The sequence below is a fragment of the Bufo gargarizans genome, chromosome 9 (genome assembly GCF_014858855.1).
Source record: "Bufo gargarizans isolate SCDJY-AF-19 chromosome 9, ASM1485885v1, whole genome shotgun sequence".
NCBI lineage: Eukaryota > Metazoa > Chordata > Amphibia > Anura > Bufonidae > Bufo > Bufo gargarizans.
In genome coordinates, this window is record NC_058088.1 from 44310421 (window position 1) to 44337320 (window position 26900).

Sequence of the window (26900 nt, forward strand, 5' to 3'; positions counted from 1 at the left end):
ATTGAAGCTTTGTAGTAGACTTCATATAATGCAAATCCTCAACATCTCTGCAGACGTTTAATGGATGCTATTCACAAAGGTCAATCATGGTCCATACCTACCCGATGGTGTGAGCATACGGCGCGCTGCGAATCCCTCTATTGTGCAATACTGGGGTCTGGTGAACCAGGATCACTTGTTACTTTGTTTCTATCCCCTCTTGATGATTGTGATTGTTTTTTGCCGCCTTCTCTTGTATCTCAGTGAATATCAGTATTATGGTTTACACTCATCTAGGTATTTGCTACAATTGTATCCAGACTAGACAGTCCTCTGTGATTCCAGTCTGATCCATTTCACCTGCGCTGATACATTGTAACAAGCCATCAGGATGGGGGAGATCTCTGTTACTAATGAGTATATCTCATAGGAGTTATAGACTGGATACATTGTAACAAACCCTCTGCTCGGAGAAGTATTAGGCGACTTTCACACCAGCGCTTTTGCTGGATCCGGCAGGGCTCAGAAAAAACGCTTCCGTTACTGATAATACAACCGTCTGCATCCGTTATAAACGAATACGGTTGTATTATCTCTGACATGGCCAAGATGGATCCATCATAAACTCTATTGAAAATCAATGGGGGACGGATCCGTTTTCTATTGTGTCAGATTGTGTCAGAGAAAACTGATCCGTCCCCATTGACTTGCATTGTGGGTCATGACGGATCCGTCTTGGCAATGTCAGATATAATACAACCGGATCCGTTTATAACAGATGCAGACGGTTGTATTATTAATAACGGAAGCGTTTTTGCTGAACCTTGCCGGATCCAGTCTTGCTCCGCATCCCAGGACGGAAAGCAAACCGCAGCACGCGGCTCTCCGGTATGAGAACGGAATGGAATGCATTTTGGAGCGTTCCGTTCTGTTACGTTTTGTCCCCATTGACAATGAATGGGGACAAAACGGAAGTATTTTTTCCGGTATTGAGACCCTATGACTGATCTCAATACCGAAAAAAGAAATGCTAGTGGGAGAGTAACCTTAGATCTCAGAGGGTAAACAGATGCTCCTATTCACTGACAACAAGCAGAGCTTCATATCCTGGAGGAGCATTTATTGTATGTAAAGGGGGAAACAGTTCCGGACCATTCGTCATCCGTTATTAGTCGGGGAATTACAATTAGAAAGTGAAACTTCTGGGGACATCATTATTTCTTCTCTCACCGGATCACGTTGTAATCTGCACTTTTATGTAGCAACCGGTGGAGATGATAAATCTGAGCAGTAATGAAACGGGCCCCTCACTAACATCTTCTGGGTTTGGGCTTCACAGGCTTCCGGCGGCGAGTGTCTCCCCCAATAGAATGAACCCCACTGGTTCTGATGAATACTTTCAAAGCTTGAACCATGCAGAACAGACCTTCCGCAAGATGGAGAGCTACCTCCAGCAGAAGCAGCTGTGCGACGTCCTCCTGATCGCCGGAAACTACAAGATCCCAGCGCACAGGTAGGAAACCAGCGCCTGTAGGGCTGCAAAAAACAACAGGCCCGTCCGGACCGGGCACATAGGAGGCGGGGGTCCAGTAAATCCCCTCTCATTCTTGGATTCAGCGCTTCCAGATGTCCTTATGATGTGTAAAATGATAAACGCACATGAAGCTCCCGCCTAATGCCGTCTCTGCAAAAATAATCGTAATGCAGACCATACAGATGTAGCAAACTCTAAACCGACACGTTATTGAGAAGGACAAGTTAGTTTAAAGTGTACGGTATTTTAGGTGCCTTAAAGGGTTTGTCTCACTCCAAAACAAATATCAACGAGGGGGGGGGGGAGAGGAAAAAGTGTATTCACCTACCGACTGCCGCTGTGATCCAGCACGAGGCGCCGTCTGTTCCTTGGGCTGGGTTCACACCTGAGCGTTTTACAGCGCGTACGATCGCGCTGTAAAACGCCCGACGCCCCAAGAAGTACATGAGCTTCTTTGGGGCGTCTTGTCGCGCGTTCCCGTCCATAGACTTCAGCGAGAACACGCGACAATGGGCGTTCGTTTGTCTCTGTTCGCGCGATTGCAAACGCCCGTACAATCGCGCATACAGAGCGCTTCATCGCGAACGCTCAGGTGTGAACCCAGCCTTACGGTCACCAGAAGGTTGATTTCCTATCCGTAGTCACTTACACTGCTGCAGCCATTCTCTGGCCTCAGCAGTGATGTATCCCCAAGCAGCATGTAACCGCCGGTCTGCTGAATGCACTTTTTTTTCTTAATTTAATCAATCTCCCAGTCCTCATTAAAATTTGTTTTGGGGTTGGACATCCCCTTTAAGGTCCAGTAGGGGCCCATCCAGGTATTTACAGCAGGTGCATCTCCTCTGATTCCTATCAGTGAGGCTGTCCGATGATGGACCTCTTGAGCATATGATCAGCATTAGAAGGGCCCCTGTGTCAGTCCTGCCCTAATAACATTACATGATCCAAGGACTGCAATATACCGCCATATGGTAGCACTTTATATTAATGCAATGCCACCTGATGGCCGCAAGATTGAAATATTCATCAAAATGGATTTCATTATCATATTTAGGATTAGGATTTATTTTTCATATTCATTAATATGGCGCCAACATATCCTGCAGTCTTTACATGTCCCCATTGGAGCTCACAATCTAAATTCCAAATTAGCCTGTCTGTATGTTTTTGGAATGTGAGAGGAAAATGGAGGACGTACAAACTCCATGCAGATGGTTGGATTTGAACCTAGGGGACCCCTTGTGCAATGTTCAGAAATGATCGCTGTCAGTGGAGGAGGCCAAACAGGAGCAGAAGCTTTTACAGAGAATGACCACCCTCATCATCCTCTGGAAACCATAAACTTTTGTGCATTAAGGCTACATGCACACGACCGTATGTGTTTTGCGGTCCACAAATTGCGGATCCGCAAAAAAAAGGATGACGTTCCGCATGGCATCCTTTTTTTTGCGGATCCGCATTTTTTGCGGACCCATTGGAATAAATGGGTCCGCATCCTATACGCAAAAAAAATGGATCGGACACGGAAACAAAATACAGTCGTGTGCATGTAGCCTAAACCTCATTCACACGTCAGTGTTCGGTCAGTGATTTCCATCAGTGATTCTGAGCCAAAACCAGGCCTGGAGCCTCCACAGACATGAGGGGAAGATCTGCTCCAGTCCTGTGATTAGAGCCGCTCCTGATGGAAATCACTGACCGAACACTGACGTGTGACTGAGCCCTTAGGCGGCTTCTTTCCTGCGCACAGTCACTCAGTCCTGTCTATTTCTGCCCCCAGGTTGGTTCTCAGCGCAGTTTCAGACTATTTTGCTGCTATGTTCACCAATGATGTCCGTGAAGCTAAAGAAGAAGAGATAAAGATGGAAGGAGTGGACCCCGATGCCCTTAAATCCCTCGTACATTATGCTTATACAGGTAGCGACCACTTGATGCCCTGTTGAAATTTTCTAAACCCTACAGGTGAAACTCGAGAAATTAGAATATTGTGCAAAAGTCCATTTATTTCAGTAATGCAGCTTAAAATTAGAATTTTGTGAAAAGGTTCAATATTCTCAGCTCAAAGTGTCGCCCTCCAGTCAGCTAATTACTCCGTACCCCCTGAGCAAAGGGGACCTCAAAATTGTGACTTTGGGGTTTGATAAGCTGAAGCCATAATCATCCAAATTATACCAAATAAAGGCTTGGAATATCTCACTTTGCCTGTAACGAGTCTCATGTGTTAGCGTCACCTTGTAAGTTACATTACTGAAATAAAAGAACTTTGCCCGATATTCTAATTTTCCGAGTTTCACCTGTAGATGTGATATAAACCATGAGGTTGTCTGCTCAGAATCAGGAAGTGGCAGCAAAGCTGCAGCTCAGCATGAAGTCTGTGTGTTTATAGGCCAATGTTTCTAACTCTGTTGACTTGGGATTTTCGATGGCAGGCAGTCATCATGGCTACAATGTAACATAAAGTGCATACATTAAATAGGAGACATTTCCAGATTGACCATTACACTGAACTGGGAGGATGAACTATCGTAACTTCTACTGTGCTGAGGTTCGTGCAAGTCACTTCTAAGGCGACTTTCACACTAGCGTTTTTTACAGGATCCGGCAGGGTTCAGAAAAAAACGCTTCCGTTACTGATAATACAACCGTCTGCATCTGTTTATGAACGGATCCGGTTGTATTATCTGTAACATAGCCAAGATGGATCCGTCATCAACTCTATTGAAAGTCAATGGGGGACGGTTCAGTTTTCTATTGTGTCAGAGAAAACGGATCCGTCCCCATTGACTTGCATTGTGGGTCATGACGGATCCGTCTTGCGCCGCATCCCATGACGGAAAGCAAACCTCAGCGCGCTGCTCTCCGGTATGAGAACGGAACGGAATGCATTTTTGAGCTCTCCGTTCTGTTCCGTTTTGTTTTGTCCCTATTGACAATGAATGGGGACAAAACAGAAGCTTTTTTTTTCCAGTATTGAGCCCCAATAACGAATCTCAATATCGGAAAATAGAAACGCTAGTGTGAAAGTCGCCTTAGTCATTTGCCCCTAAATCTGGTAGATAAAGACCAGCTGTGCGAGAGGCTATACTGGGTCGTGTTTCATTTGTGATGGGATTTAAAGAGAACCTGTCACCACAAAATGCCTTCCAACTGCAGGGAGACGGTACAGAGCAGGAGGAGCTGAGCTGATTGATATGTAAAGACTTAAAGGGATAAACTGCAAGTTTTGCTGGATCCAACAAAGCTCTACATCAACCTGCTCAGCTCCTCCTGATCTATAACCTGGCGCCTGCAGATTCCACTGCATTTTGTGATGACAGACTCTCTTTAAAAGGGGACAAGTCAGAATTTATTTTGCAACATTGTATTGACTTTGTAAATGGGGTTGTATAGAGAGCCTGGGGAAACCGGGTCATTGTGGAGACGGATCCATGAGATCCCCTTGAATTCCCATTACAAATGGAGTGTGAACAGTGTAGATGAAGGCTTGGATAGAGAGCAGAGTCACTCGGTGCAGAGTCACTCGGTGCAGAGTCACTCGGTGCAGAGTCACTCGGTGCAGAGTCACTCGGTGCAGAGTCACTCGGTGCAGAGTCACTCGGTGCAGAGACACTCGGTGCAGAGACACTCGGTGCAGAGACACTCTGTTACATAAGAGACAGATCCATGAGATCCCCTTGAATTCCCATTACAAATGGAGTGTGAACAGTGTAGATGAAGGCTTGGATAGAGAGCAGAGACACTCGGTGCAGAGACACTCGGTGCAGAGACACTCGGTGCAGAGACACTCGGTGCAGAGACACTCGGTGCAGAGACACTCGGTGCAGAGACACTCGGTGCAGAGACACTCCGTTACATAAGAGACAGATCCATGAGATCCCCTTGAATTCCCATTACAAATGGAGTGTGAACAGTGTAGATGAAGGCTTGGATAGAGAGCAGAGACACTTGGTGCAGAGACACTTGGTGCAGAGACACTTGGTGCAGAGACACTTGGTGCAGAGACACTTGGTGCAGAGACACTTGGTGCAGAGACACTTGGTGCAGAGACACTTGGTGCAGAGACACTTGGTGCAGAGACACTCGGTGCAGAGACACTCGGTGCAGAGACACTCTGTTACATAAGAGACAGATCCATGAGATCCCCTTGAATTCCCATTACAAATGGAGTGTGAACAGTGTAGATGAAGGCTTGGATAGAGAGCAAAGACACTCAGTGCAGAGACACTCGGTGCAGAGACACTCGGTGCAGAGTCACTCGGTGCAGAGTCACTCGGTGCAGAGACACTCCGTTACATAAGAGACAGATCCATGAGATCCCCTTGAATTCCCATTACAAATGGAGTGTGAACAGTGTAGATGAAGGCTTGGATAGAGAGCAGAGACACTCGGTGCAGAGACACTCGGTGCAGAGACACTCGGTGCAGAGACACTCGGTGCAGAGACACTCGGTGCAGAGACACTCTGTTACATAAGAGACAGCTCCATGAGATAGAAAAGCCTCGGTTGCTGTTTTTCAATCGAAAGTATCTCACCCCGTTGCCGACATCACAGATTTATTCAGGATCCTGTAGGAGTCTCCCGGGACTGAACCTTTGTGGATTTATTTCAGCAGAAAAGACGCCGTCGCCCATTCATCTCTACAAGAGATTAAACAAATGGCCGCAGGAAGGCAAACCGAGCCTCAAAGCATCCGCCAAAAAATCACAGGAGAGTCGCTCTAGTTTATGCTAAAAAATGAAAACTGAGAACCTGCAGATTGAAATGAAGGAATCGTAGCCACATTATGGAGTATTACAGGAGCTCAGTCTCGCTGAAACGACCCTTTACTGGCCGCTTATGAATGCGTGACGTCGCACATGCTGGACTTCTCTTATTAGTAGATTATAATATCCCGGAACAATAGGAAGATGGCAAGACAAAGCAGGAGGAAACTAGAATATTATACACTGTAACGACACAGCTGCACAACAGAAATAGTCATCTACACCGCACTGAGCAAAGGAAACATGCAGCAGAGCAAAGAATGGTGGCTAGATGAGAAGACTCCCCAGATGTAAGAAGGTCCAAGACAACAGAGAAAAGAAGGGTTCAAAGTTTTATCTCAGAGAACAGGAGCATAAGGCTAGGTCTACATGACGACAGTTGTCGCGCGACTCGGATAGGGCGCAACATTTGTCGCGCGACATTTTGTTGCACCAATGTCGCGCGACAATTTTTATAATGGCAGTCTATGGTGTCGCACTGCAACATGCGACATGCTGCGACTGTGACGCAACAGTCGCAGAAAAATCCATCTCAAATGGATTTTCTGCGACTGTTGCGTCGCAGTCGCAACATGTTGCATGTTGCAGTGCGACACCATAGACTGCCATTATAAAAATTGTCGCGCGACATTGGTGCAACAAAATGTCGCGCGACAAATGTTGTCGTGTAGACCTAGCCTAAAACACAGAGGTTTCAGCATGAAGTCCTATGTAACACCACAGATAACACAGTGATAACTCTCTGAGTACAGATAATGTAGTAAATGTCACATGCAGTCCTATGTAACACCACAGATAACACAGTGATAACTCTCTGAGTACAGATAATGTAGTAGATGTCACCTGCAGTCCTATGTAACACCACAGATAACACAGTGATAACTCTCTCAGTACAGATAATGTAGTAGATGTCACCTGCAGTCCAATGTAACACCACAGATAACACAGTGATAACTCTCTGAGTACAGATAATGTAGTAGATGTCACCTGCAGTCCTATGTAACACCACAGATAACACAGTGATATCTCTCTGAGTACAGATAATGTAGTAGATGTCACCTGCAGTCCTATGTAACACCACAGATAACACACGCCTAGTTTAGACTCCTTCCTTTCAGCTTTGTCCTGTTTTACCCCTTCCAGGCAATATACAATAATATCCATGTTTCTTCACCACTTTCTTGCCTTGTTCGGTGTCTGATCCCCCGGGTAGATTCTGAAAGGTTTTCTTATGTCCGCCCCCAGGACAACTCTCACCTTCTGCCAGATTCGCATATTTCCTCTCTTATCATAAAGAGATTTTTTACACCTAGAAATTGCTGCTTCCTGTTCTCAGAGCTGAACTGATGTAGAGTAAAGGGAAGAGGTCAAAGGAAGGACCCGAGGAAAGAACATTTACACAACTCACAAACAGTTCGGGATATTTGGCTTTTAGGCGAAACGTTTGGAAAACGTATAAAGTTCCGGCTCCAGTGATATTATATGATGACAGTCGGGCATTAAGTAGAAGCAGCGATGGTGATTTCCTCAACTCAGAAGCCGACCCCAGTGCTGGGTACACCGCCACAAAATGTCAGTGTCTCAGGAACTTGTTCTGTGGCCTTGAGCATCAATTCCAGCTTGACAACGACGTCTCCTGCTGTTCACACGTCGCCTTATTGTCTACTGAGGCATGGCATCCCAGTCTTCTTGAAGGGCGGCCCTCAGGTGATTGAGGTTCTGAGGTACAGAGTTACACGCCTCTTCAGGCGACTCAGCTGATCCCTTAGGTTTTCAATGGGATTCAGGTCTGGAGAAAGTGCAGGCCGCTCCATGTGAGGTCCCCCAGTCTCCAGCAGCCATTCCCTAATGATGTGACCTCGATGAGCTGGCGCATTGTCCTCCATGAAGATGACATTAGGCCTGTGTTGTTCCTGCAGAGACACAATGAAAGGATTAATGATGTTCTTCAGGTAGTCTGGGCTTGTCACTGGACCATTCACAGTGTTGGGCAGTTCTGTAGAGACTAGACACACCTGCCCACACTGTAACACCACCACCTCCATCCACCACAGGCTCATCTGGTGATGCATGGTGCTCTCCTGGATGTCTCCAACATCGTTGGTGGCCATCATCTCCGCTCAGTGTGAATCGACTTTCATCAGTGAACAGCACTGAGGCCCACTGGTCCCTTGTCCAGTGTACATGCTCCCTGGCCCATGCAAGATGATATGTGGTATGGTCAGGTACCCCGCAGGTTGTCTACCTTGCAGACCAGACTGATGTAAACGGTTTCTAATGGTCTGACGTGACACTTGGGTGCCTCTCACCCTTAAATGCATCTGGAGTTGTGTGGCATTCATCATTCAGTTCCGCAGGGCATTGTTCATCAGCGTGGGATGTGGACAAAGGACGTCCACTTCTCTGCCTTTCCGTGACTCTTCCAGTCTCTCTATCTCTGATACAACCTGCTGATGACTCTCTGTGACACTCTAATCTCAGGGGCCATTTCCATCTGAGAACATCCTGCTTGAAGCCTCACAATGGCGAGGTACTGTACATCAATTGTTAGGTGTCCTCTTGGTCTCATGATGTCACAATGTGAGCAGCATGATGAGGAGGACGGTTTAATACCAATTCTAATTAAAGAAAGCAAAGTATTCCGTGATTCATGGATTTAGGTTCATCTTGACATTTTACCCACTAGCCAAATATCCCTAACGTTTTGTGAGTAGTGTATGTTAGAATGTAACAATAGTAATCATAATATCTAAGAATAACAGCAGTATCAATATGATAATAGGAATCAGGTAAGAATAGGATGTAAGTGGTAGGCAATTAAAGAGTGCCGTGTTTGTGTGAGGGGAGGCGGGGCTTTAATTATTTAAACCTGGCTCTCCTGCCCCCACTTGTCGGTTCGAATGCTTTCGAATCGGCTCGTGGGTTGGTGCCAGAGAAGTGCGTGCGTCACTGGAGAATCGGGTGGTCGGCTGCGTCGGGCTCGTCGCTTCGGTGATTAGGTAGGCAGGGTGGCTGCACACCCGTCTCGCTATGTATAACATGGGGGGCTGCCGAGCGTGCCGCCGGGCCCCAGCCGCGCTGGCGACTGCCCGCACTCCCGATTGCTTCCGGCACCCTGATACAGGCACCCCGATACAGGCACCCCGATCCGCTCCAGGCCCCGCGCCAAGCACCCCCACTCCCACGTGCAGCGTCCCCCAGGCGGGCTCCCCTCATCTGTGGCTCAGCAGAGATGGGTCACACGTCCTTCACATACCCAGAGCAGCGGTCACGCCGGCCGTCGGCTCCTCAGCGCAGCTCACAGGCTTGCTGCGCTCCAGCAGGCCCTGGCTTGATAGAGGGCGACACCTACAGGCCCATACTGGTACTGCAGTCCAGGTACAGGGCTCCTTGCTCAGGCACAGTGGCTAGGTACTAAGGCAGGACAAACAAAAAAAAAATAAAATAAAAAATATTATATATTTGGGATATGTTTTAAGGATCAAATATAAAGAGGGCTCCAAAGAGGGGGGCTGGCCACGTCACTTTGCGCACGCAGCCGGGCGGCCCGCAAGCCCATACGGCGACTCAGGGGGTTGGTTCGGGCGCAGTCGCAATAATCCGGTGGACAGCAAAGGAGCGGTGGCAGGAGTGAAGGGTCACCCAGCCACCGTGCGCTCACTCACATGTCTGTCCTTGTTTATTCAGGTCCACAGGTGGTTGGCTAACTTACGATACTGTGGGGTTTGTGGCTGTCATGGCCGCCAGGTGAGTCAGGGGTGGTGCAGGCGTGGGCCAACCCCCTCCTTTTCTCCTGCATAGGCTTGGGGGACGGGGGATGGTGGACTATTATGGCCAGGCCTCTGGCGCATCTCTTACAGGGTGGCGCCTACAATCGTGGCCTTTGGTGGGGGGGAAAGAAGTAAAAAAAAAATAAAAAAAAAATAAAAAAATGTATAGATAGGAATGTTGCTTTGCCAGGTCTGTCACGACTACAGACTCCTTATAAAGCCCTGCCACGACTGCAGGCATCAGTCTGTCACGACTACAGACCCGCTCTAAAGCCCTGCCACGACTGCAGGCAACAGTCTGTCACGACTACAGACTCGTTATAAAGTCCTGCCACGACTGCAGGCATCAGTCTGTCACGACTACAGACCCGTTATAAAGCCCTGCCACGACTGCAGGCATCAGTCTGTCACGACTACAGACTCGTTATAAAGTCCTGCCACGACTGCAGGCATCAGTCTGTCACGACTACAGACCCGCTCTAAAGCCCTGCCACGCCTGCAGGCACAAATCCGTTACGACTACAGACTCGTTATAAAGCCCTGCCACGACTGCAGGCATTAGTCTGTCACGACTACAGACTCGTTATAAAGCCCTGCCACGACTGCAGGCATTAGTCTCATGTCAACAGACTCGTGAGGTAATACTACCACGTCTACAGGCGATGGTCCGTTACCGCTACTCCCGAGGTAGGGTCCCCTCACGACTACAGGGGCCAGTCGGTCACATCCACAGACTCGGTCGCACTCCCGTTGACTACAGGCACTGGGTGGGCATCTACAGGTAGTTGCGTCACGTCTACGCACGCGGGTCAGCCACGGCCTGGGGGGTCAGCCTTCACGGTCACAGGTAGGTCCGGTCAGGCCTCAGTCTCCCAGCGGGTTCCAGTCACAATAACCAGCCCCTAGGGGGGGCACTCCCGCGCCGGCGCATAATGCCAGGGAGCTATGCGGCTCTCCACGCGGCACACGATTCAAACCGGCGGGGGCCGGGGCTCACGGTAAAGGAAGGGCTCCCTCTGATCCGGTGCACATCGCCAGGGAGCGGCGCTGCTCCCCACGCGGTACGAGTGTCCAGTCGGCGGTGGGTCGGCCCTGGCTGAGGGGGGGGGGCTCCCCCGCACTGGTGCACTCTGCCAGGGAGCAGCGTGAGCTCCCCACGCGGCTGGGGGTAAAGGTGCAGGACACCGTTTCCCCGCTCCTCATCTTCAATAAAGTCTGGCACGGGCCGCCGTGCCGTTAGGTAGGCAGGGATCAGGGGAAGGAGTACCAGGCTCGGTCAGGGGGAGCAGATCATAGGCGGTGGCTGGCTTCCTGCTGCCGGCCGTACAGAAGGTTCCAAGGGGGTCATTTAGGCACAGGATGTTAGTTAGTCCGTGCAGGTGACCTGCGTTATACCATGCTCTTCGTGCTCGTACACAGAGCTGTGCCCATACTGGAGCTGCGTAAGTGGTTTATAGTTTTAAAAAATAAAAATAAAAATTCAAACCACAATTAGAGTCTTTCACGCATGGCTTCTCCGTTTTAGGTGTACACATATGACTCCACCATTAGAGTCTCTCACACATGGCTTCTCCGTTTTAGGTTTACACATATAGTCTGCCATTAGAGTCTCTCACGCATGGCTTCTCCGTTTAGGTTACACATATGACTCCGCCATTAGAGTCTCTCACGCATAGCTTCTCCGTTTTAGGTGTACACATATGACTCCGCCGTTAGAGGCTCTCACGCATGGCTTCTCCGTTTAGGTTACACATATGACTCCGCCATTAGAGTCTCTCATGCATGGCTTCTCCGTTTAGGTTACACATATGACTCCGCCATTAGAGTCTCTCATGCATGGCTTCTCCGTTTAGGTTACACATATGACTCCGCCATTAGAGTCTCTCACACATGGCTTCTCCGTTTAGGTTTACACACATGACTCCGCCATCTGAGTCTCACGCATGGCTTCTCCGTTTTAGTTTTACACATATGACTCCGCCATTAGAGTATATCGTGCATGGCTTCTCCGCTTTAGGTTTACACAGATGACTCTGCCATTAGAGTCTCTCACGCACGACTTCTCCGTTTAGGTTTACACATATGACTCCGCCATTAGTCTCTCATGCATGGCTTCTCCGTTTAGGTTACACATATGACTCCGCCATTAGAGTCTCTCACACATGGCTTCTCCGTTTAGGTTTACACATATGACTCCGCCATTAGTCTCTCATGCATGGCTTCTCCGTTTAGGTTACACATATGACTCCGCCATTAGAGTCTCTCGCGCATGGCTTCTCCGCTTTAGGTTTACACAGATGACTCTGCCATTAGAGTCTCTCACACATGGCTTCTCCGTTTAGGTTTACACATATGACTCCGCCATTAGTCTCTCATGCATGGCTTCTCCGTTTAGGTTACACATATGACTCCGCCATTAGAGTCTCTCGCGCATGGCTTCTCAGTTTTAGGTTTACACATATGACTCTGCCATTAGAGTCTCATGCATGGCTTCTCCGTTTAAAAAATAAAAAATAAAAATAATTCCACTTTTTCTTTCAGGTTTGTCCAGGGGCAGATCGGTTGCCAATGCTAGACTGACTAGTCTCTCATCTCACCATGGCTAACAGACTGATGGCCAATTCCTTGGCCAGTAATACCCTGAGGGCTTACAAGACAGCTTGGCGCCTGTTTCAGAAATATGAACACCTACCCGGCTGCTGGCCGGGGGGACTATCGCTCACCTATTGGGCTTTGTCAGGTTTTTTGCCACTCTCAATTAAACCTGTCCTATAGCACTGTTAACTATACCTGGCAGGTATTCAGCACATTCGGGTTTAGTTAACAGGTTCAGGGGTCGATCCTCTCTCGATCACAGGACATTCCTTCCACAGGGGCGCAGCAGCTGCGGCGTCCATGCATAAGGTACCAGTACATGTAATCAAACGGTTGGGTCGTTGGAGTTCCGCGTGTTCCATGCGTTATATCCCGGATCCTTAATACAAAATGTCACTGGCTTTCCGAGTTTTGGTTTTGTAGTTTCTGTTATCAAAGTCTTTCAAAACTCCTATGCATGGTTCTTTTGGCCCCTTTAGGCTACCCTTCGATAAGCAGTTCCGGCATAACTCTGCTGCTTCTAGGTAGGGGGGGGAATATAGGCTTAGGTAGGGGACCCTCTCGTAATGAGCCGATCCGAGCACAAGTGGTAGGCAATTAAAGAGTGCCGTGTTTGTGTGAGGGGAGGCGGGGCTTTAATTATTTAAACCTGGCTCTCCTGCCCCCACTTGTCGGTTCGAATGCTTTCGACCCACCCAGAAGCCCTCCCTTCTTCTCAGGACTCATCATGGGTGTGGCCCCCTTTAGGCTACCCTTCGATAAGCAGTTCCGGCATAACTCTGCTGCTTCTAGGTAGGGGGGGGAATATAGGCTTAGGTAGGGGACCCTCTCGTAATGAGCCGATCCGAGCACAACTGTAATAACAGCAACAGACCTATAATAATAATAGAATAAAGAATATTAACAGCGACATTCTTATGAAGTCACATGTGACCAGTAATAGTTATTTGAATGCTACATCTTCTGGATTATTGGATCTGATTCATAAAATTCCAAGCTATAGGCACTTTCTGAAGTATTGCAGGTCCTGTATCTGGATCTCCAATAGTCCGGCACTCAGTGTCTGGTCGGTGTCCTTCTCATACATTCCACATTATCAGACATTTGCTGTAATAATCCACAGGCTGTCCCTCCATCTCATAGGACTTCAGCCATCCTTGTAGCATACATCATTTTGTGCCCTGACCGTTCTGCATCCAAGAACCAAGTATTTCCACAGCAGATACCTGCAGGATCATTCTCCCTTTGCTACTCAGTTCTGAGTCCTAAGTGTTGTCCATGATTAGCTGGACACATGGCTATTTTTTCCGGAAACAGCGCCACACCAGTCCACAGGCTGTGTGTGGTATTGCAGCTCTACCCCATTCCACTTCAATAGAACTAAGGTGCAGTAACGCACACAACCTGTGGGCACGTGTGGCGCTGTGACTAGAATCAGTGTTAGGGATACATGTCAGCACGCTCCTGCAGTAGAGGGCACAGACCGGAGTGGCTGACACACTGTAGCAGAATAATCACAGTACAGTCCAGCACTTGAGTTCCATTTCATGAGGTGAGGGCTTTAATCTGTGGATATAATGGAGGAGGCTGATTATTCATCATGCGCTCAGTGCAGCCAGATGCGGAGGCTGAGGGCAGCTGCATTCATCTGTCAGTCAGCGGCTGCCCCCTCTCCTCCGCACAGCGGCGGTCGCTGCCTTTCACTTACATTGCATCTGTGAATCAGAATGTAAAGGATGGAAGAAACCTATTGACCGGAGCAGGAAGAGGAGAAACACATCCAGGACGTTCTGCAACAATGTGATGGAAACCAAGACACAGCAACAATGTATATTCATGAGCAGCATCCAAACTGCACACAACCAGTCCTCACACTGTCATCTGTACAGGATAAGTAATGCATGTGCACAGTGACTGCACCAGCAGAATAGTGAGCGCAGCTCTGGAGTATAATACAGGATGTAACTAACTGATTTTCCTAGTCTACGACGTAAAGTCATAGTTTTATTAAGACACGGAGGCGAATATTGCTTTCTCTTCCTTTACTGATCACCATAGCAGCAAGGAGAAACAAAAAACAAATGCAAATGGTCACCATAGTAACCCATACGTCCCACCCCTACAGCCCCAATATAAGGCTGCGTCCAAGGTGGTACTTCCTCTTTCTCTGCGAACCAGTCCATAATAACCGATGAACGAACAACTCCGGAACACCCAAAGAACGATCCGCGCCAAAGAGACCCACGGAATCCAAGCAGGAACTTTCCAGCGACAGGATCCACTTCAGGGGAAGGACTGGAAACCATCATCCAAGACTCTCAGCAAATCCAACGTGGTAGAAGCAGGAGCCGGAGGAAAACAACGTCCAGAACAGGAACATTCCAGGGCAGGAAGACTCAACCTGAAAGAACAAGAGAAGCAAACTCCGATAAAGCGAGAGCATGGCCAAGCCAAACCCATATCCAGCGGACACCAGAGGTCCAGGCCGGTGTAAAGCATACAAACAAGTATGAGCACCTAATGGCGAACAACTTAACATTCTCAATGTATAACAGTACAAAATAGGCCTACCAACTAAAGTAGAGCTAACAGGCCAAACACTCCCCCCACACTACCAGAGCCCAGGGGAGGGAAGGGAGGGCAATATTCGCCTCCGTGTCTTAATAAAACTATGACTTTACGTCGTAGACTAGGAAAATCAGTTAGTTTTACATCAGACACGGAGGCTTCATATTGCTAGTTCAAAGCTGGTTAACCAAGGGATCAAACAAATGAGGAGGAGGACGGAAATAATACTCACGGAAAGTGGAGGCACTCGACCAGTCCGCCAATCTCAGGATGTCCTCCAGGCGAGCTCCCGAGACCGCCAAAGAGGTAGACGCCGCACCGCGCGCCGAATGAGCTGTAAACACCGAAGTGTCCACACCGGCCAGAGCCATAACCCATTTCAACCAACGGGCCAAAGTGGGGCTAGTCACCGGACCGAACGGGTGACGGATGGAGAGAAACAACTGCGGCACAACCGGAGACCTGTAAGGACGAGTCCTGGCCTCGTATTCCTTTAAACAAGCTACCGGGCACAAGGCCGGGGAAGCAGGAAAGCTGGGGTACGAAACGACCCGGATGTTCGTCTTCGTGCGTCTCGAAATGTTAAAAGACACGCCCTCCGGGGTAAAGGACCTGGCGTCGTGGTCCAGAGCCCGCACATCAGAAACTCTCTTACAAGAAATTAAGCAAAAGAGAGTGAGCAACTTTGCGGAAAGCTGACGTAAGGAAAGGTCAGTATTGGTAGGCCAAGAGGACAAAAAGGTAAGCACCAGGGAACATCCCAAGTGGAAGAAAACCTCGGCCGGGGAGGCCGAGACAGCCGCGCGCCTCGGAGGAGGCGCGAAACGGAAGGATGCTGTCCTGCCGGAACGCCGTCAAATCCTAGATGTGACGAAGAGATCGCCGAACGAAAAAGATTGATCGTTCTGTAAGCCTTTCCCTCTTCAAAGAGAGAGGTGAGGAATTGAAGCAACTGAGCTACAGGAGCTGAAACGGGATCCAGGTCCCGTTCCAGGCACCAGCCAGCCCAAGTTCGCCAGGCCGCCCGATAAGATTTTCGGGTGCCGGGAGCCCAAGCGTCGTCCAAGAGGCGCCTAGTTGCCTCCGAAACTCCGTCGACCGCTCCAGGAGTCCTGAGAGCCGGCAGGCCATCAAACGTAGGGATCCGTCCAGGAGCAGAGGGTGGGGAGTCCCCTGAGGGCAGCGCAGGAGAGAGGTCGGGTTCGGCAGAAGGACTGGAATGTCCACTAGAAGCTCTAGGAGAGACGGGAACCACACCTGGGAGTCCCAGAACGGGACTATCGCCACCAACTCCGCCCGATGGCGACGCACTTGGAGAAGCATCCGAGGAATCATCATGAATGGGGGAAAAGCATAGAGAAGGTCGGAGGACCAGTCCTGCAGAAACGCGTCCGCCGCCAATGCCTCCGGATCCGGGCGCCAACTGTAGAACCGAGGGAGGTGAGCGTTGAGCCGGGAGGCGAACAAGTCCACGGAAAAGGGTCCCCATCTGGATGACACCGCCGAGAAAATCGACGGGTCCAACTGCCAGTCGCTGCCGTCCGTAAGATGGCGGGAACTCCAATCCGCCCGCACGTTGTGAAGTCCCGGTAGGTACTCGGCCTGCACCATGATGTCCCTGGAGAGACAGTACGCCCAAAAGTCCTTCGCCAATCCCGCTAGAGTAGCAGACTGGGTTCCGCCCAAACGGTTGATATAGCGAACCGCTGAAATATTGTCCATCCGGAGCCGGATACATGCATTGGCCATACCGTTGGTAAAACTCTTGACGGCCAAGGAGCCGGCCAGCAACTCCAGGGCATTGATGTGCAAGTGAGTCTCGACATGCGACCAAGGACCTCCGGTGGAGACCCCGTTGCAGTGCGCTCCCCAGCCCTGGAGGCTCGCATCCGATTCGATGGTGAATTCCGGCTGGAAACCAAAAATCGCCCTGCCGTTCCAAGCCTCCAGATTGGCGATCCACCAACGGATCTCTTCTCTGGCCTCCGAATCCAATTCCACCATGTCTGCAAAGGAGGCCCCCGAGCGGAGGTGCGCAATCTTCAAGCGCTGTAGGGCCCGGTAATGCAACGGTGCCGGGAAGACCGCCTGTATGGAGGATGCCAGCAGGCCGATGATGCGGGCTAGGTGACGCAGGGACAGGTGGGCACTGGTCAACGCCCGTCGCAGTTCCTTGCGAACGGACCGTAACTTGTCCCCTGGCAGGCTGAGGGATTCTGAGATCGAGTCCACTGTGAAGCCTAGGAAGTCCAACCTCTGGGAGGGAGTGAGCCAGGACTTCTCCAAGTTGAGTAGGAAGCCGAGCGACTCTATGAGATCCGCCGTCCATCGAAGGTGCTGCAGCAGTGTCGACCTGGATTGATGCATCAGGAGGATGTCGTCCAGGTATATTATGAGGCGTACTCCGCGACTCCTCAACCAGGCCATGACCGGACGCAGGAGTTTGGTGAAACACCACGGAGCCGACGACAAGCCGAATGGAAGGCATGTGAATCTCCAGACCTCGTCCTTCCAGAGGAAGCGAAGGAGATCCCTGGAGTGGGGGGCCACCGAGACCGTAAGGTACGCGTCCTTCAGATCCAGCTTCACGAGCCAATCCCTGGGGGAGAGAAGGTCCCGAAGTAGATGGATTCCCTCCATCTTGAAGTGACGGTACCGCACGATGCTGTTTAGGGCCCGGAGATTGATGACGGGACGCATCTGACCCCCTTTTTTCTGGACCAAGAAAATGTTGCTTATTACCCCCCTTGAGTGGCCGTGAGCTCTCTCTATGGCCCTCTTGAGGAAGAGGGAAGAGAGCTCCTCGTCCACCCGGGCGGAGTCCGATCCCCTCCGAAGAGAGGACGGTGGGTGTTGCACTGAGCAAGGGGTGTCTATGAGCTCTATGGAGAAGCCTCTGACCGTCGTCAGAACCCACGGGTCTGATGTAATTAGTTCCCAAGCGTGTAAAAAATGCCGAAGCCTGCCCCCTACATAAAGTACCGAAGAATCCCCGTCCGGGGTCTGACTTACCGGATGACTTGCGGGGAGCCGTGTTTCCTCGGAAGGAACGGGAGCGCCATTGTCCCCCTCTGGATGGGAAGAACGTCTGGGGAGACCGCTGGTCTTGAAATGCAGCTCGCTGGGAGAAGGAGCCTCTGGATACACCCCTGCCTCGGGTGCTGGAGCGGCCGGACAGACGGCCCCTGTTGCTGCCGGCCCTGTGAGAGACCCGGCCCTGGAAGACTTTGCGCATAGTAGCCTGCGCCTTGTCCAGAGCGGAAAAAGTGCCGACGAAGCGGCTGAGGTCCTTTATAAAGGAGTCCCCAAAAAGCAGGCCTTCCGCCTCTTTGCCCGTCTCCGTCTGGGCAAGATTTATGAGCTTGGGGTCTATCCTAAGCAGGATGGCCTTGCGCCTTTCCACTGACAGGGATGCATTGGTTCCCCCGGCGATGCAAATCGCCCGCTGGGCCCAGCCCGTGAGCTCCTCAGGGTCAATGTGGGAACCCTCCTGTCTGGCGGACTCCGCCAATTCCATAATTTTTGCCAGTGGACCGAAAATGTCCAGGAGCTTGTCCTGGCATTCTCTAAGGGCTGAGTCTAAGCCCTTCTTGGCATTCCACCCAGACTTGGACAAAAATTGGGTCATCTTTGGATCCACAACGGGCGTGTCGCAGACCTTATGGGGTATAATGGGCCGAGGGCACTCGGCCCGCAGCTTACTGCGCGCCTCCTTGGACAGAGGACGGCGGGCCCAATGCTCCAGGTAACTGCTAATTTGTGTATCGGGGAGCCACTCCGCCGATCTAGGGTGGTGGAGGGCCTCAGGATCAAACATGGGAGCCCCGGAGGAATCCAAAGGGAAATGGTCAGCAGAGGCAGAGGAGGAATCCTTAGTTAAAGGAACCGCAGGGGGAGTGGCAATAGGGTCGGACCCCAGAGGGGAGTCATCCTCCTCTGAAAAATCAGTAGCCTCTGCCGGATCCTCCGGGCCCGAACCCAGATCCGAGTCAGAGACGGCATCCGCTTGGGCTCTAGCGTGTTTCCACACCCGCGATTTATCAGCCTGGCGGGGACAAGCTCTCTTACGCGACCTCAGCGCGTCGTCTGGGGTGGTCATCAACACACCGGTCATTGTCTCCTGTCCAACAGGAGGTTCAGCAGCAAAAGAATGCTGCGCAATCTCAGGGGAAGCAAGTCTGGCCCCAGCTAGGGGGTGTGCAGACAGGGCCTGGGAGATGGTCTGTGATAAGACAGTGGACATGGAACCCATAGCCTGTAAAATCGCATTAGACACAGAGCGCTGGATGAGCTGCGCCTGTGTGTCTGAGTCAGGGAGACTAGCATTCCCCGGGAGGGGGGAGGAGGGGGACTGGGCAGAGGGGTCCATATTGGTCCAGCACAGGGAACAGGGTACCTGCAGGAAGAAGACTGTGAGGAGAGCCTGAGGAACTATGCGTACAGCGCTAGGAGAACGAGGGGTTAATCACCCCAGGAGCGAGGGGAGCGGAGCGCAGCACAGGAGACCGGCAGCAGGCACGCAGGAAACCGGAGGAAGCGAGATCTCGCGGGAACGGGAACCAAGATGGCCGCCGGATCTCGCGAGATCTCGCTCCAGCCAGCCAAAAGAGCGCGAATAGTGGGGAGAAGGCCGCCGAGCCGGGCAGCAGACGCGCGCAAAGAGGGGGCGTGGCCCACCGCCGAGGAGGCAGAAGATGGCGGTAAGGCCAGCGGCGACTGCAAAGCACAATGGGACCCCCAAGCAAAAACTCCCGAGGGGAGAAGGGGGAGAGGGAGGAACCAAACGGACCCCCAGAGGGAAGGTCCCAGGGGAAAACGCAGCGCGCAATTAGGACCCGGGAATACTGAGGAAGGCAAGGTTGCCTTGACAGGGATAAGCCCCTGGGACAAGAATGCAGGATAACAAGATATCCCGCCGCACAATCACTAAAGCACCTTAAGGGAGGAAACAAAACAAACCCCAGGGGAGAAAATAACCAGGGGAATATACTCTAAAGCGAAATAAACCCTTAGGGAGAACAGAAACAGCTAGCAGATAAAATGAACATGTTACTTATCTGGTGAGCAGCAAGAAAGAGGAAGTACCACCTTGGACGCAGCCTTATATTGGGGCTGTAGGGGTGGGACGTATGGGTTACTATGGTGACCATTTGCATTTGTTTTTTGTTTCTCCTTGCTGCTATGGTGATCAGTAAAGGAAGAGAAAGCAATATGAAGCCTCCGTGTCTGATGTAAAACTCAGGATCAGTACAGGATAAGTAATGTGTGTACACAGTGACTGCACCAGCAGAATAGTGAGTGCAGCTCTGGAGTATAATACAGGATGTAACTCAGGATCAGTACAGGATAAGTAATGTATGTACACAGTGACTCCACCAGCAGAATAGTGAGTGCAGCTCTGGAGTATAATACAGAATGTAACTCAGGATCAGTACAGGATAAGTAATGTATGTACACAGTGACTCCACCAGCAGAATAGTGAGTGCAGCTCTGGAGTATAATACAGGATGTAACTCAGGATCAGTACAGGATAAGTAATGTATGTACACAGTGACTCCACCAGCAGAATAGTGAGTGCAGCTCTGGAGTATAATACAGGATATAACTCAGGATCAGTACAGGATAAGTAATGTATGTACACAGTGACTCCACCAGCAGAATAGTGAGTGCAGCTCTGGAGTATAATACAGAATGTAACTCAGGATCAGTACAGGATAAGTAATGTATGTACACAGTGACTCCACCAGCAGAATAGTGAGTGCAGCTCTGGAGTATAATACAGGATGTAACTCAGGATCAGTACAGGATAAGTAATGTATGTGCACAGTGACTGCACCAGCAGAATAGTGAGCGCAGCTCTGGAGTATAATACAGTATGTAACTCAGGATCATTACAGGATAAGTAATGTATGTACACAGTGAATGCACCAGCAGAATAGTGAGCGCAGCTCTGGAGTATAATACAGGATGTAACTCAGGATCAGTACAGGATAAGTAATGTATGTACACAGTAACTGCACCAGCAGAATAGTGAGTGCAGCTCTGGAGTATAATGCAGGATGTAACTCAGGATCAGTACAGGATAAGTAATGTATGTACACAGTGACTGCACCAGCAGAATAGTGAGTGCAGCTCTGGGGTATAATACAGGATGTAACTCAGGATCAGTACAGGATAAGTAATGTATGTACACAGTGACTGCACCAGCAGAATAGTGAGTGCAGCTCTGGGGTATAATACAGATTGTAACTCAGGATCAGTACAGGATAAGTAATGTATGTACACAGTGACTGCACCAGCAGAATAGTGAGCGCAGCTCTGGGGTATAATACAGGATGTAACTCAGGATCAGTACAGGATAAGTAATGTATGTACACAGTGACTGCACCAGCAGAATAGTGAGTGCAGCTCTGGGGTATAATACAGGATTTAACTCAGAATCAGTACAGGATAAGTAATGTATGTACACAGTGACTGCACCAGCAGAATAGTGAGTGCAGCTCTGGAGTATAATATAAGATGTAACTCAGGATCAGTACAGGATAAGTAATGTATGTACACAGTGACTGCACCAGCAGAATAGTGAGATCAGCTCTGGAGTATAATACAGGATGTAACTCAGGATCAGTACAGGATAAGTAATGTATGTACACAGTGACTGCACCAGCAGAATAGTGAGAGCAGCTCTGGAGTATAATACAGGATGTGACTCAGGATCAGTACAGGATAAGTAATGTATGTACACAGTGACTGCACCAGCAGAATAATGAGTGCAGCTCTGGAGTATAATGCAGGATGTAACTCAGGATCAGTACAGGATAAGTAATGTATGTACACAGTGACTGCACCAGCAGAATAGTGAGTACAGCTCTGGAGTATAATACAGGATGTAACTCAGGTTCAGTACAGGATAAGTAATGTATGTACACAGTGACTCCACCAGCAGAATAGTGAGTGCAGCTCTGGAGTATGATACAGGATGTTACTCAGGATCAGTACAGGGTAAGTAATCTGATATATGTTCATCCTGATGAACATATAGGGTTTGCACTATAAATTATTATTTTTTTGCCCAGATTGTCCTCTTTTCTCACAGCTTCTGTTTGTAATACTGATATTATATATTTTTTTTAGGTATGTTAGAACTCAAGGAAGACACCATAGAGAGCTTGCTGGCCGCCGCTTGCCTTCTTCAGCTTTCCCAAGTTATAGAAGTTTGCTGTAACTTTCTTATGAAGCAGCTTCATCCCTCTAATTGCCTGGGCATTCGGTCATTTGGGGATGCACAAGGCTGCGTGGAGCTCCTGCGGGTGGCTCACAGTTACACTATGGTAAGATTCAGCTGTGTGCCAGTATTGTGGATGAAGTTTTTTTTTTTACCTGCTTGATTCTGCTTTCTGTACAGGGTGGGACCGCCATGGGGTCCGATATGATCTCATTTAGGTCATTGGTTTGTGGTGCTCAGTGAATTAATATGTGCTACCAAACAGTCACAGTCAAGCAGAGTTTGTCAATTACAATAAAAACTGTTTATAATATGATGAGGGAAGATTTGCACTTACTGTCAGTAAATGGAAACAGTCACCTAGTTGCGCTCATGCAGCTGAAGGTTAGAGCAGTGGCTACATGTCTGCCTGTCCTAATGGCTTGTAACAATGTGACAGTAAACATGTCCCTTGGGTCCGGGACAGGAAACATTTCTGCTGCTGTATTCAGTTCACAGTTTATTGCCCCAATCTGCAGTCAATAAATAAGATTAGCGCAGGACATCCTATATTTATGTTTGGAATGTAAATAAATCTTCACATTCACTGACAGCAAGCACTAGAAAGATTCGGTATGTTTCATTTATACAGTGACTTACAGAAGACAGGATGATGTCAAGTAAACATTTTTTCCCTGGGTTCTTAAAAGGTCATGAATGTGACCTAGGAAATGACAAGGAGCCTTTAAACAAGGACATTCGGGCAGTAAGGACCTCGCCACATGGCGCCGATACCCTGGGACCCTGTACACGGAGGAGCCCTGACACCAAGGACGGACATACAGACACCATCGCAAACATCTACAGCACATCCTGCCTCCTCCGTGACCTCCATTATAAAGGCAGGAAGTGAAATCCTTTTGGAAAGCATGAAAATAGTCACTTGTATCAGACATCAGACCCCAGGAGATAGCAGACAGGAAGCCGCAGCACATCGCACCGCCGCAGACTCGCTCCAGACATCTGCCTGTTTGTCTTTCTAAATTAGCAGCTTTTCAAAAACACAAGAAAAAAGAGACGTCCAACACTGCTGGACACACAGACAAGGAACACAATATGCAGTCCTATGTAACACCACAGATCACACAGTGATAACTCTCTGAGTACAGATATTGTAGTACATGTCACCTGCAGTCCTATGTAACACCACAGATAACACAGCGATAGCTCTCTGAGTACAGATAATGTAGTAGATGTCACCTGCAGTCCTATGTAACACCACAGATAACACAGCGATAGCTCTCCGAGTACAGATAATGTAGTACATGTCACCTGCAGTCCTATGTAACACCACAGATAACACAGTGATAACTCTCTGAGTACAGATATTGTAGTACATGTCACCTGCAGTCCTATGTAACATCACAGATAACACAGTGATAACTCTCTGAGTACAGATAATGTAGTAGATGTCACCTGCAGTCCTATGTAACACCACAGATAACACAGTGATAACTCTCTGAGTACAGATAATGTAGTAGATGTCACCTGCAGTCCTATGTAACACCACAGATAACATAGTGATAACTCTCTGAGTACAGATAATGTAGTAAATATCACCTGCAGTCCTATGTAACACCACAGATAACACAGTGATAACTCTGAGTGCATATAATGTAGATGTCACCTGCAGTCCTATGTAACACCACAGATAACACAGCGATAGCTCTCTGAGTACAGATAATGTAGTAAATATCACCTGCAGTCCTATGTAACACCACAGATAACACAGTGATAACTCTCTGAGTACAAATAGTGTAGTAGATGTCACCTGCAGTCCTATGTAACACCACAGGTAACACAGTGATAACTCTCTGAGTACAGATAATGTAGTAGATGTCACCTGCAGTCCTATGTAACACCACAGATAACACAATGATAACTCTGAGTGCATATAATGTAGATGTCACCTGCAGTCCTATGTAACACCACAGATAACACAGTTATAACTCTCTGAGTACAGATAATGTAGTAGATATCACCTGCAGTCCTATTTAACACCACAGATAACACAATGATAACTCTGAGTACAGATAATGTAGTAGATGTCACCTGCAGTCCTATGTAACACCACAGATAACACAGTGATATCTCTCTGAGTACAGATAATGTAGTAGATGTCACCTGCAGTCCTATGTAACACCACAGATAACACAGTGATAACTCTCTGAGTACAGATAGTGTAGTAGATGTCACCTGCAGTCCTATGTAACACCACAGATAACACAGTGATAACTCTCTGAGTACAGATAATGTAGTAGATGTCACCTGCAGTCCTATGTAACACCACAGATAACACAATGATAACTCTGAGTGCATATAATGTAGATGCCACCTGCAGTCCTATGTAGCAGTATATAATGAGTGCAGATAATACAGTAGGTGTTACCAGCGGCCTTATATAATACATATAGATATTGCTGTAGGTGTTTCCTGCAGTCCTATGTATCGTTTTGTAATGAGCGCAGAAAATATAGTAAGTGTTGCCTGCAGTCCTGTGTAACAGTAAATACTGTGTACAGATACTGCTGTGGTACCTGCAGTCCCATGTAATGCTGTATGCATATTCATTCTGTGACATTACAATGCAGAAAATATTCATATTTTGCAAGGTTCTTTGCTTGGCCCTCATGGAGCTGATCACAGGGAGATCCACGGCTGCCCCTTACATTGAAGGTGATACAGTGCTCCCCTCCCCCCTCCATTCTTCTAAGACGGGCCTTACGCCTCGGAGGGGCTGGGGTCGTATTATGACTGTGAAGCCGATAAAGGGCATAAATAAAGAAAACCTTCCTCCGTCCCCAGACAGAACTGAACCTTTCCTGGATTTTCCAGTTCAGAAACTGAGAAAACTTTGTTCCATTCCCTGAAATGTCACAAGGAGAAACAGTAAAACATTAAATACCAAGATGACATTTGAGAAATTACACGAGACGCGGAGCGCCAATTCCATGTTTTCCCGGATTACCGTTCACCAAGAAGATTCTGCTAAAACTCGTCTCTTAATATTTATGTCAAATATTATAAAACAGCGAAAAGACGCCGTAAGATCTTCCGTTCCTCATTTCTGCGGCACCATCATTATCCGCAGGCGGACAAGCAGAGATTTTTCCTGGAGCTCTTTTCAAAAGTGGCAAGAAAAAAAAGGAAGGGTTGAGTAGGAAAATGGCCCAAATTTAGCACAAATCTACACCTGCTGGAAGCAAGCAGACATTTTGCTGTGGTTTTGTACACACTACTGCCTCCCATCTACTCAGTGTTACATTCATGTAGCCTTCCTTGTACTCCCATCGGAACATGACATAAGACAGAGAAAAAGCAATGCTTCTGAATACAGGAAACATGACATATTTACAGTGCACAACAATAGCATAATTATCATATTATTACTATTACATTACCTATTGTATTAATACAGTTACATCCCACAGACTGCATTCAGTGATTTCATTTACATTTAGGTCTAAGGAATAAGAACAAAGCCAGGAATTAATCATTAAAATTGAAATTGAAACAAAGACTTTATAAAGCGAGAAGAATGTTGCAAAAAAAAAGTAACAATGTAACAGCAGAGAGTGATTATAGAGAGAGCGGCTGTGAATCTTATCCCTGGGGTCAAGGATGCCCTGCGGGCGGCCGGCAGAGAGGGATGACGATCAGATAGACGTCACCTATAATATGTGATGTGTCGTGTAAAGCGCCATCAACAAACCAACACTGGAAAAACGACAAAGGAGCTGACAATGGGATAGTCCGGAGCGGTTAATTACGGAGGATGCAAAAATGAACTACATAATGATATACAGCATTACATTATTCATCTCTGAAATCCTGTATTGTGCTACAATGAAAATGGCAAAGAAAGAGGGGGGGGGGGCAATACTGAGTGTTAGGCTTCATTCACACATACGTGGATTTTTACAGGCCACGGTCCATGAAATCCTGTCCTGCCGTCCTGCTGAGTGAATGAGCACACGGCGTCATTAGTTGCTATGATGATGTGCTCTTCATGCTGCCGCAGCTGTGCACTGGAGTACTTGTATGATATATATGAGTGTATTAATGTACAATGGCGGCGACACGAAGCGCACGGCGTCATAGCAACCAAGGACGCCATGTACTCGTGCACTCAGCAGGACGGGTTTTCATGGACAGTGGTCTGTGAAAATACACTATGTGTGAAAGAGGCCTTATACTTAGCTTCACCAATAATACAAAATATAATTATTATAATACTGCTCCTATGTACAAGAATATAACTACTATAATACTGCCTCCTATGTACAAGACTATAACTACTATAATACTGCTCCTATGTACAAGACTATAACTACTATAATACTGCTCCTATGTACAAGAATATAACTACTATAATACTGCCTCCTATGTACAAGACTATAACTACTATAATACTGCTCCTATGTACA

The 26900-nt window shown here is 48.5% G+C and overlaps 1 protein-coding gene across 1 annotated transcript in view; it reads left to right on the forward strand.

The window, feature by feature from the left end:
* Positions 1-22677, forward strand: part of LOC122919770 (kelch-like protein 4) — a 141430-nt gene extending 118753 nt beyond the window's left edge. The window contains exons 2-5 of the mRNA XM_044268955.1: positions 1319-1492; positions 3294-3430; positions 22344-22540; positions 22615-22677. Of these exons, the coding sequence (XP_044124890.1) occupies positions 1319-1492; positions 3294-3430; positions 22344-22540; positions 22615-22677 (571 nt within the window). The remainder of the gene's footprint in view (positions 1-1318; positions 1493-3293; positions 3431-22343; positions 22541-22614) is intronic.
* Positions 22678-26900: the final 4223 nt, after the last annotated feature.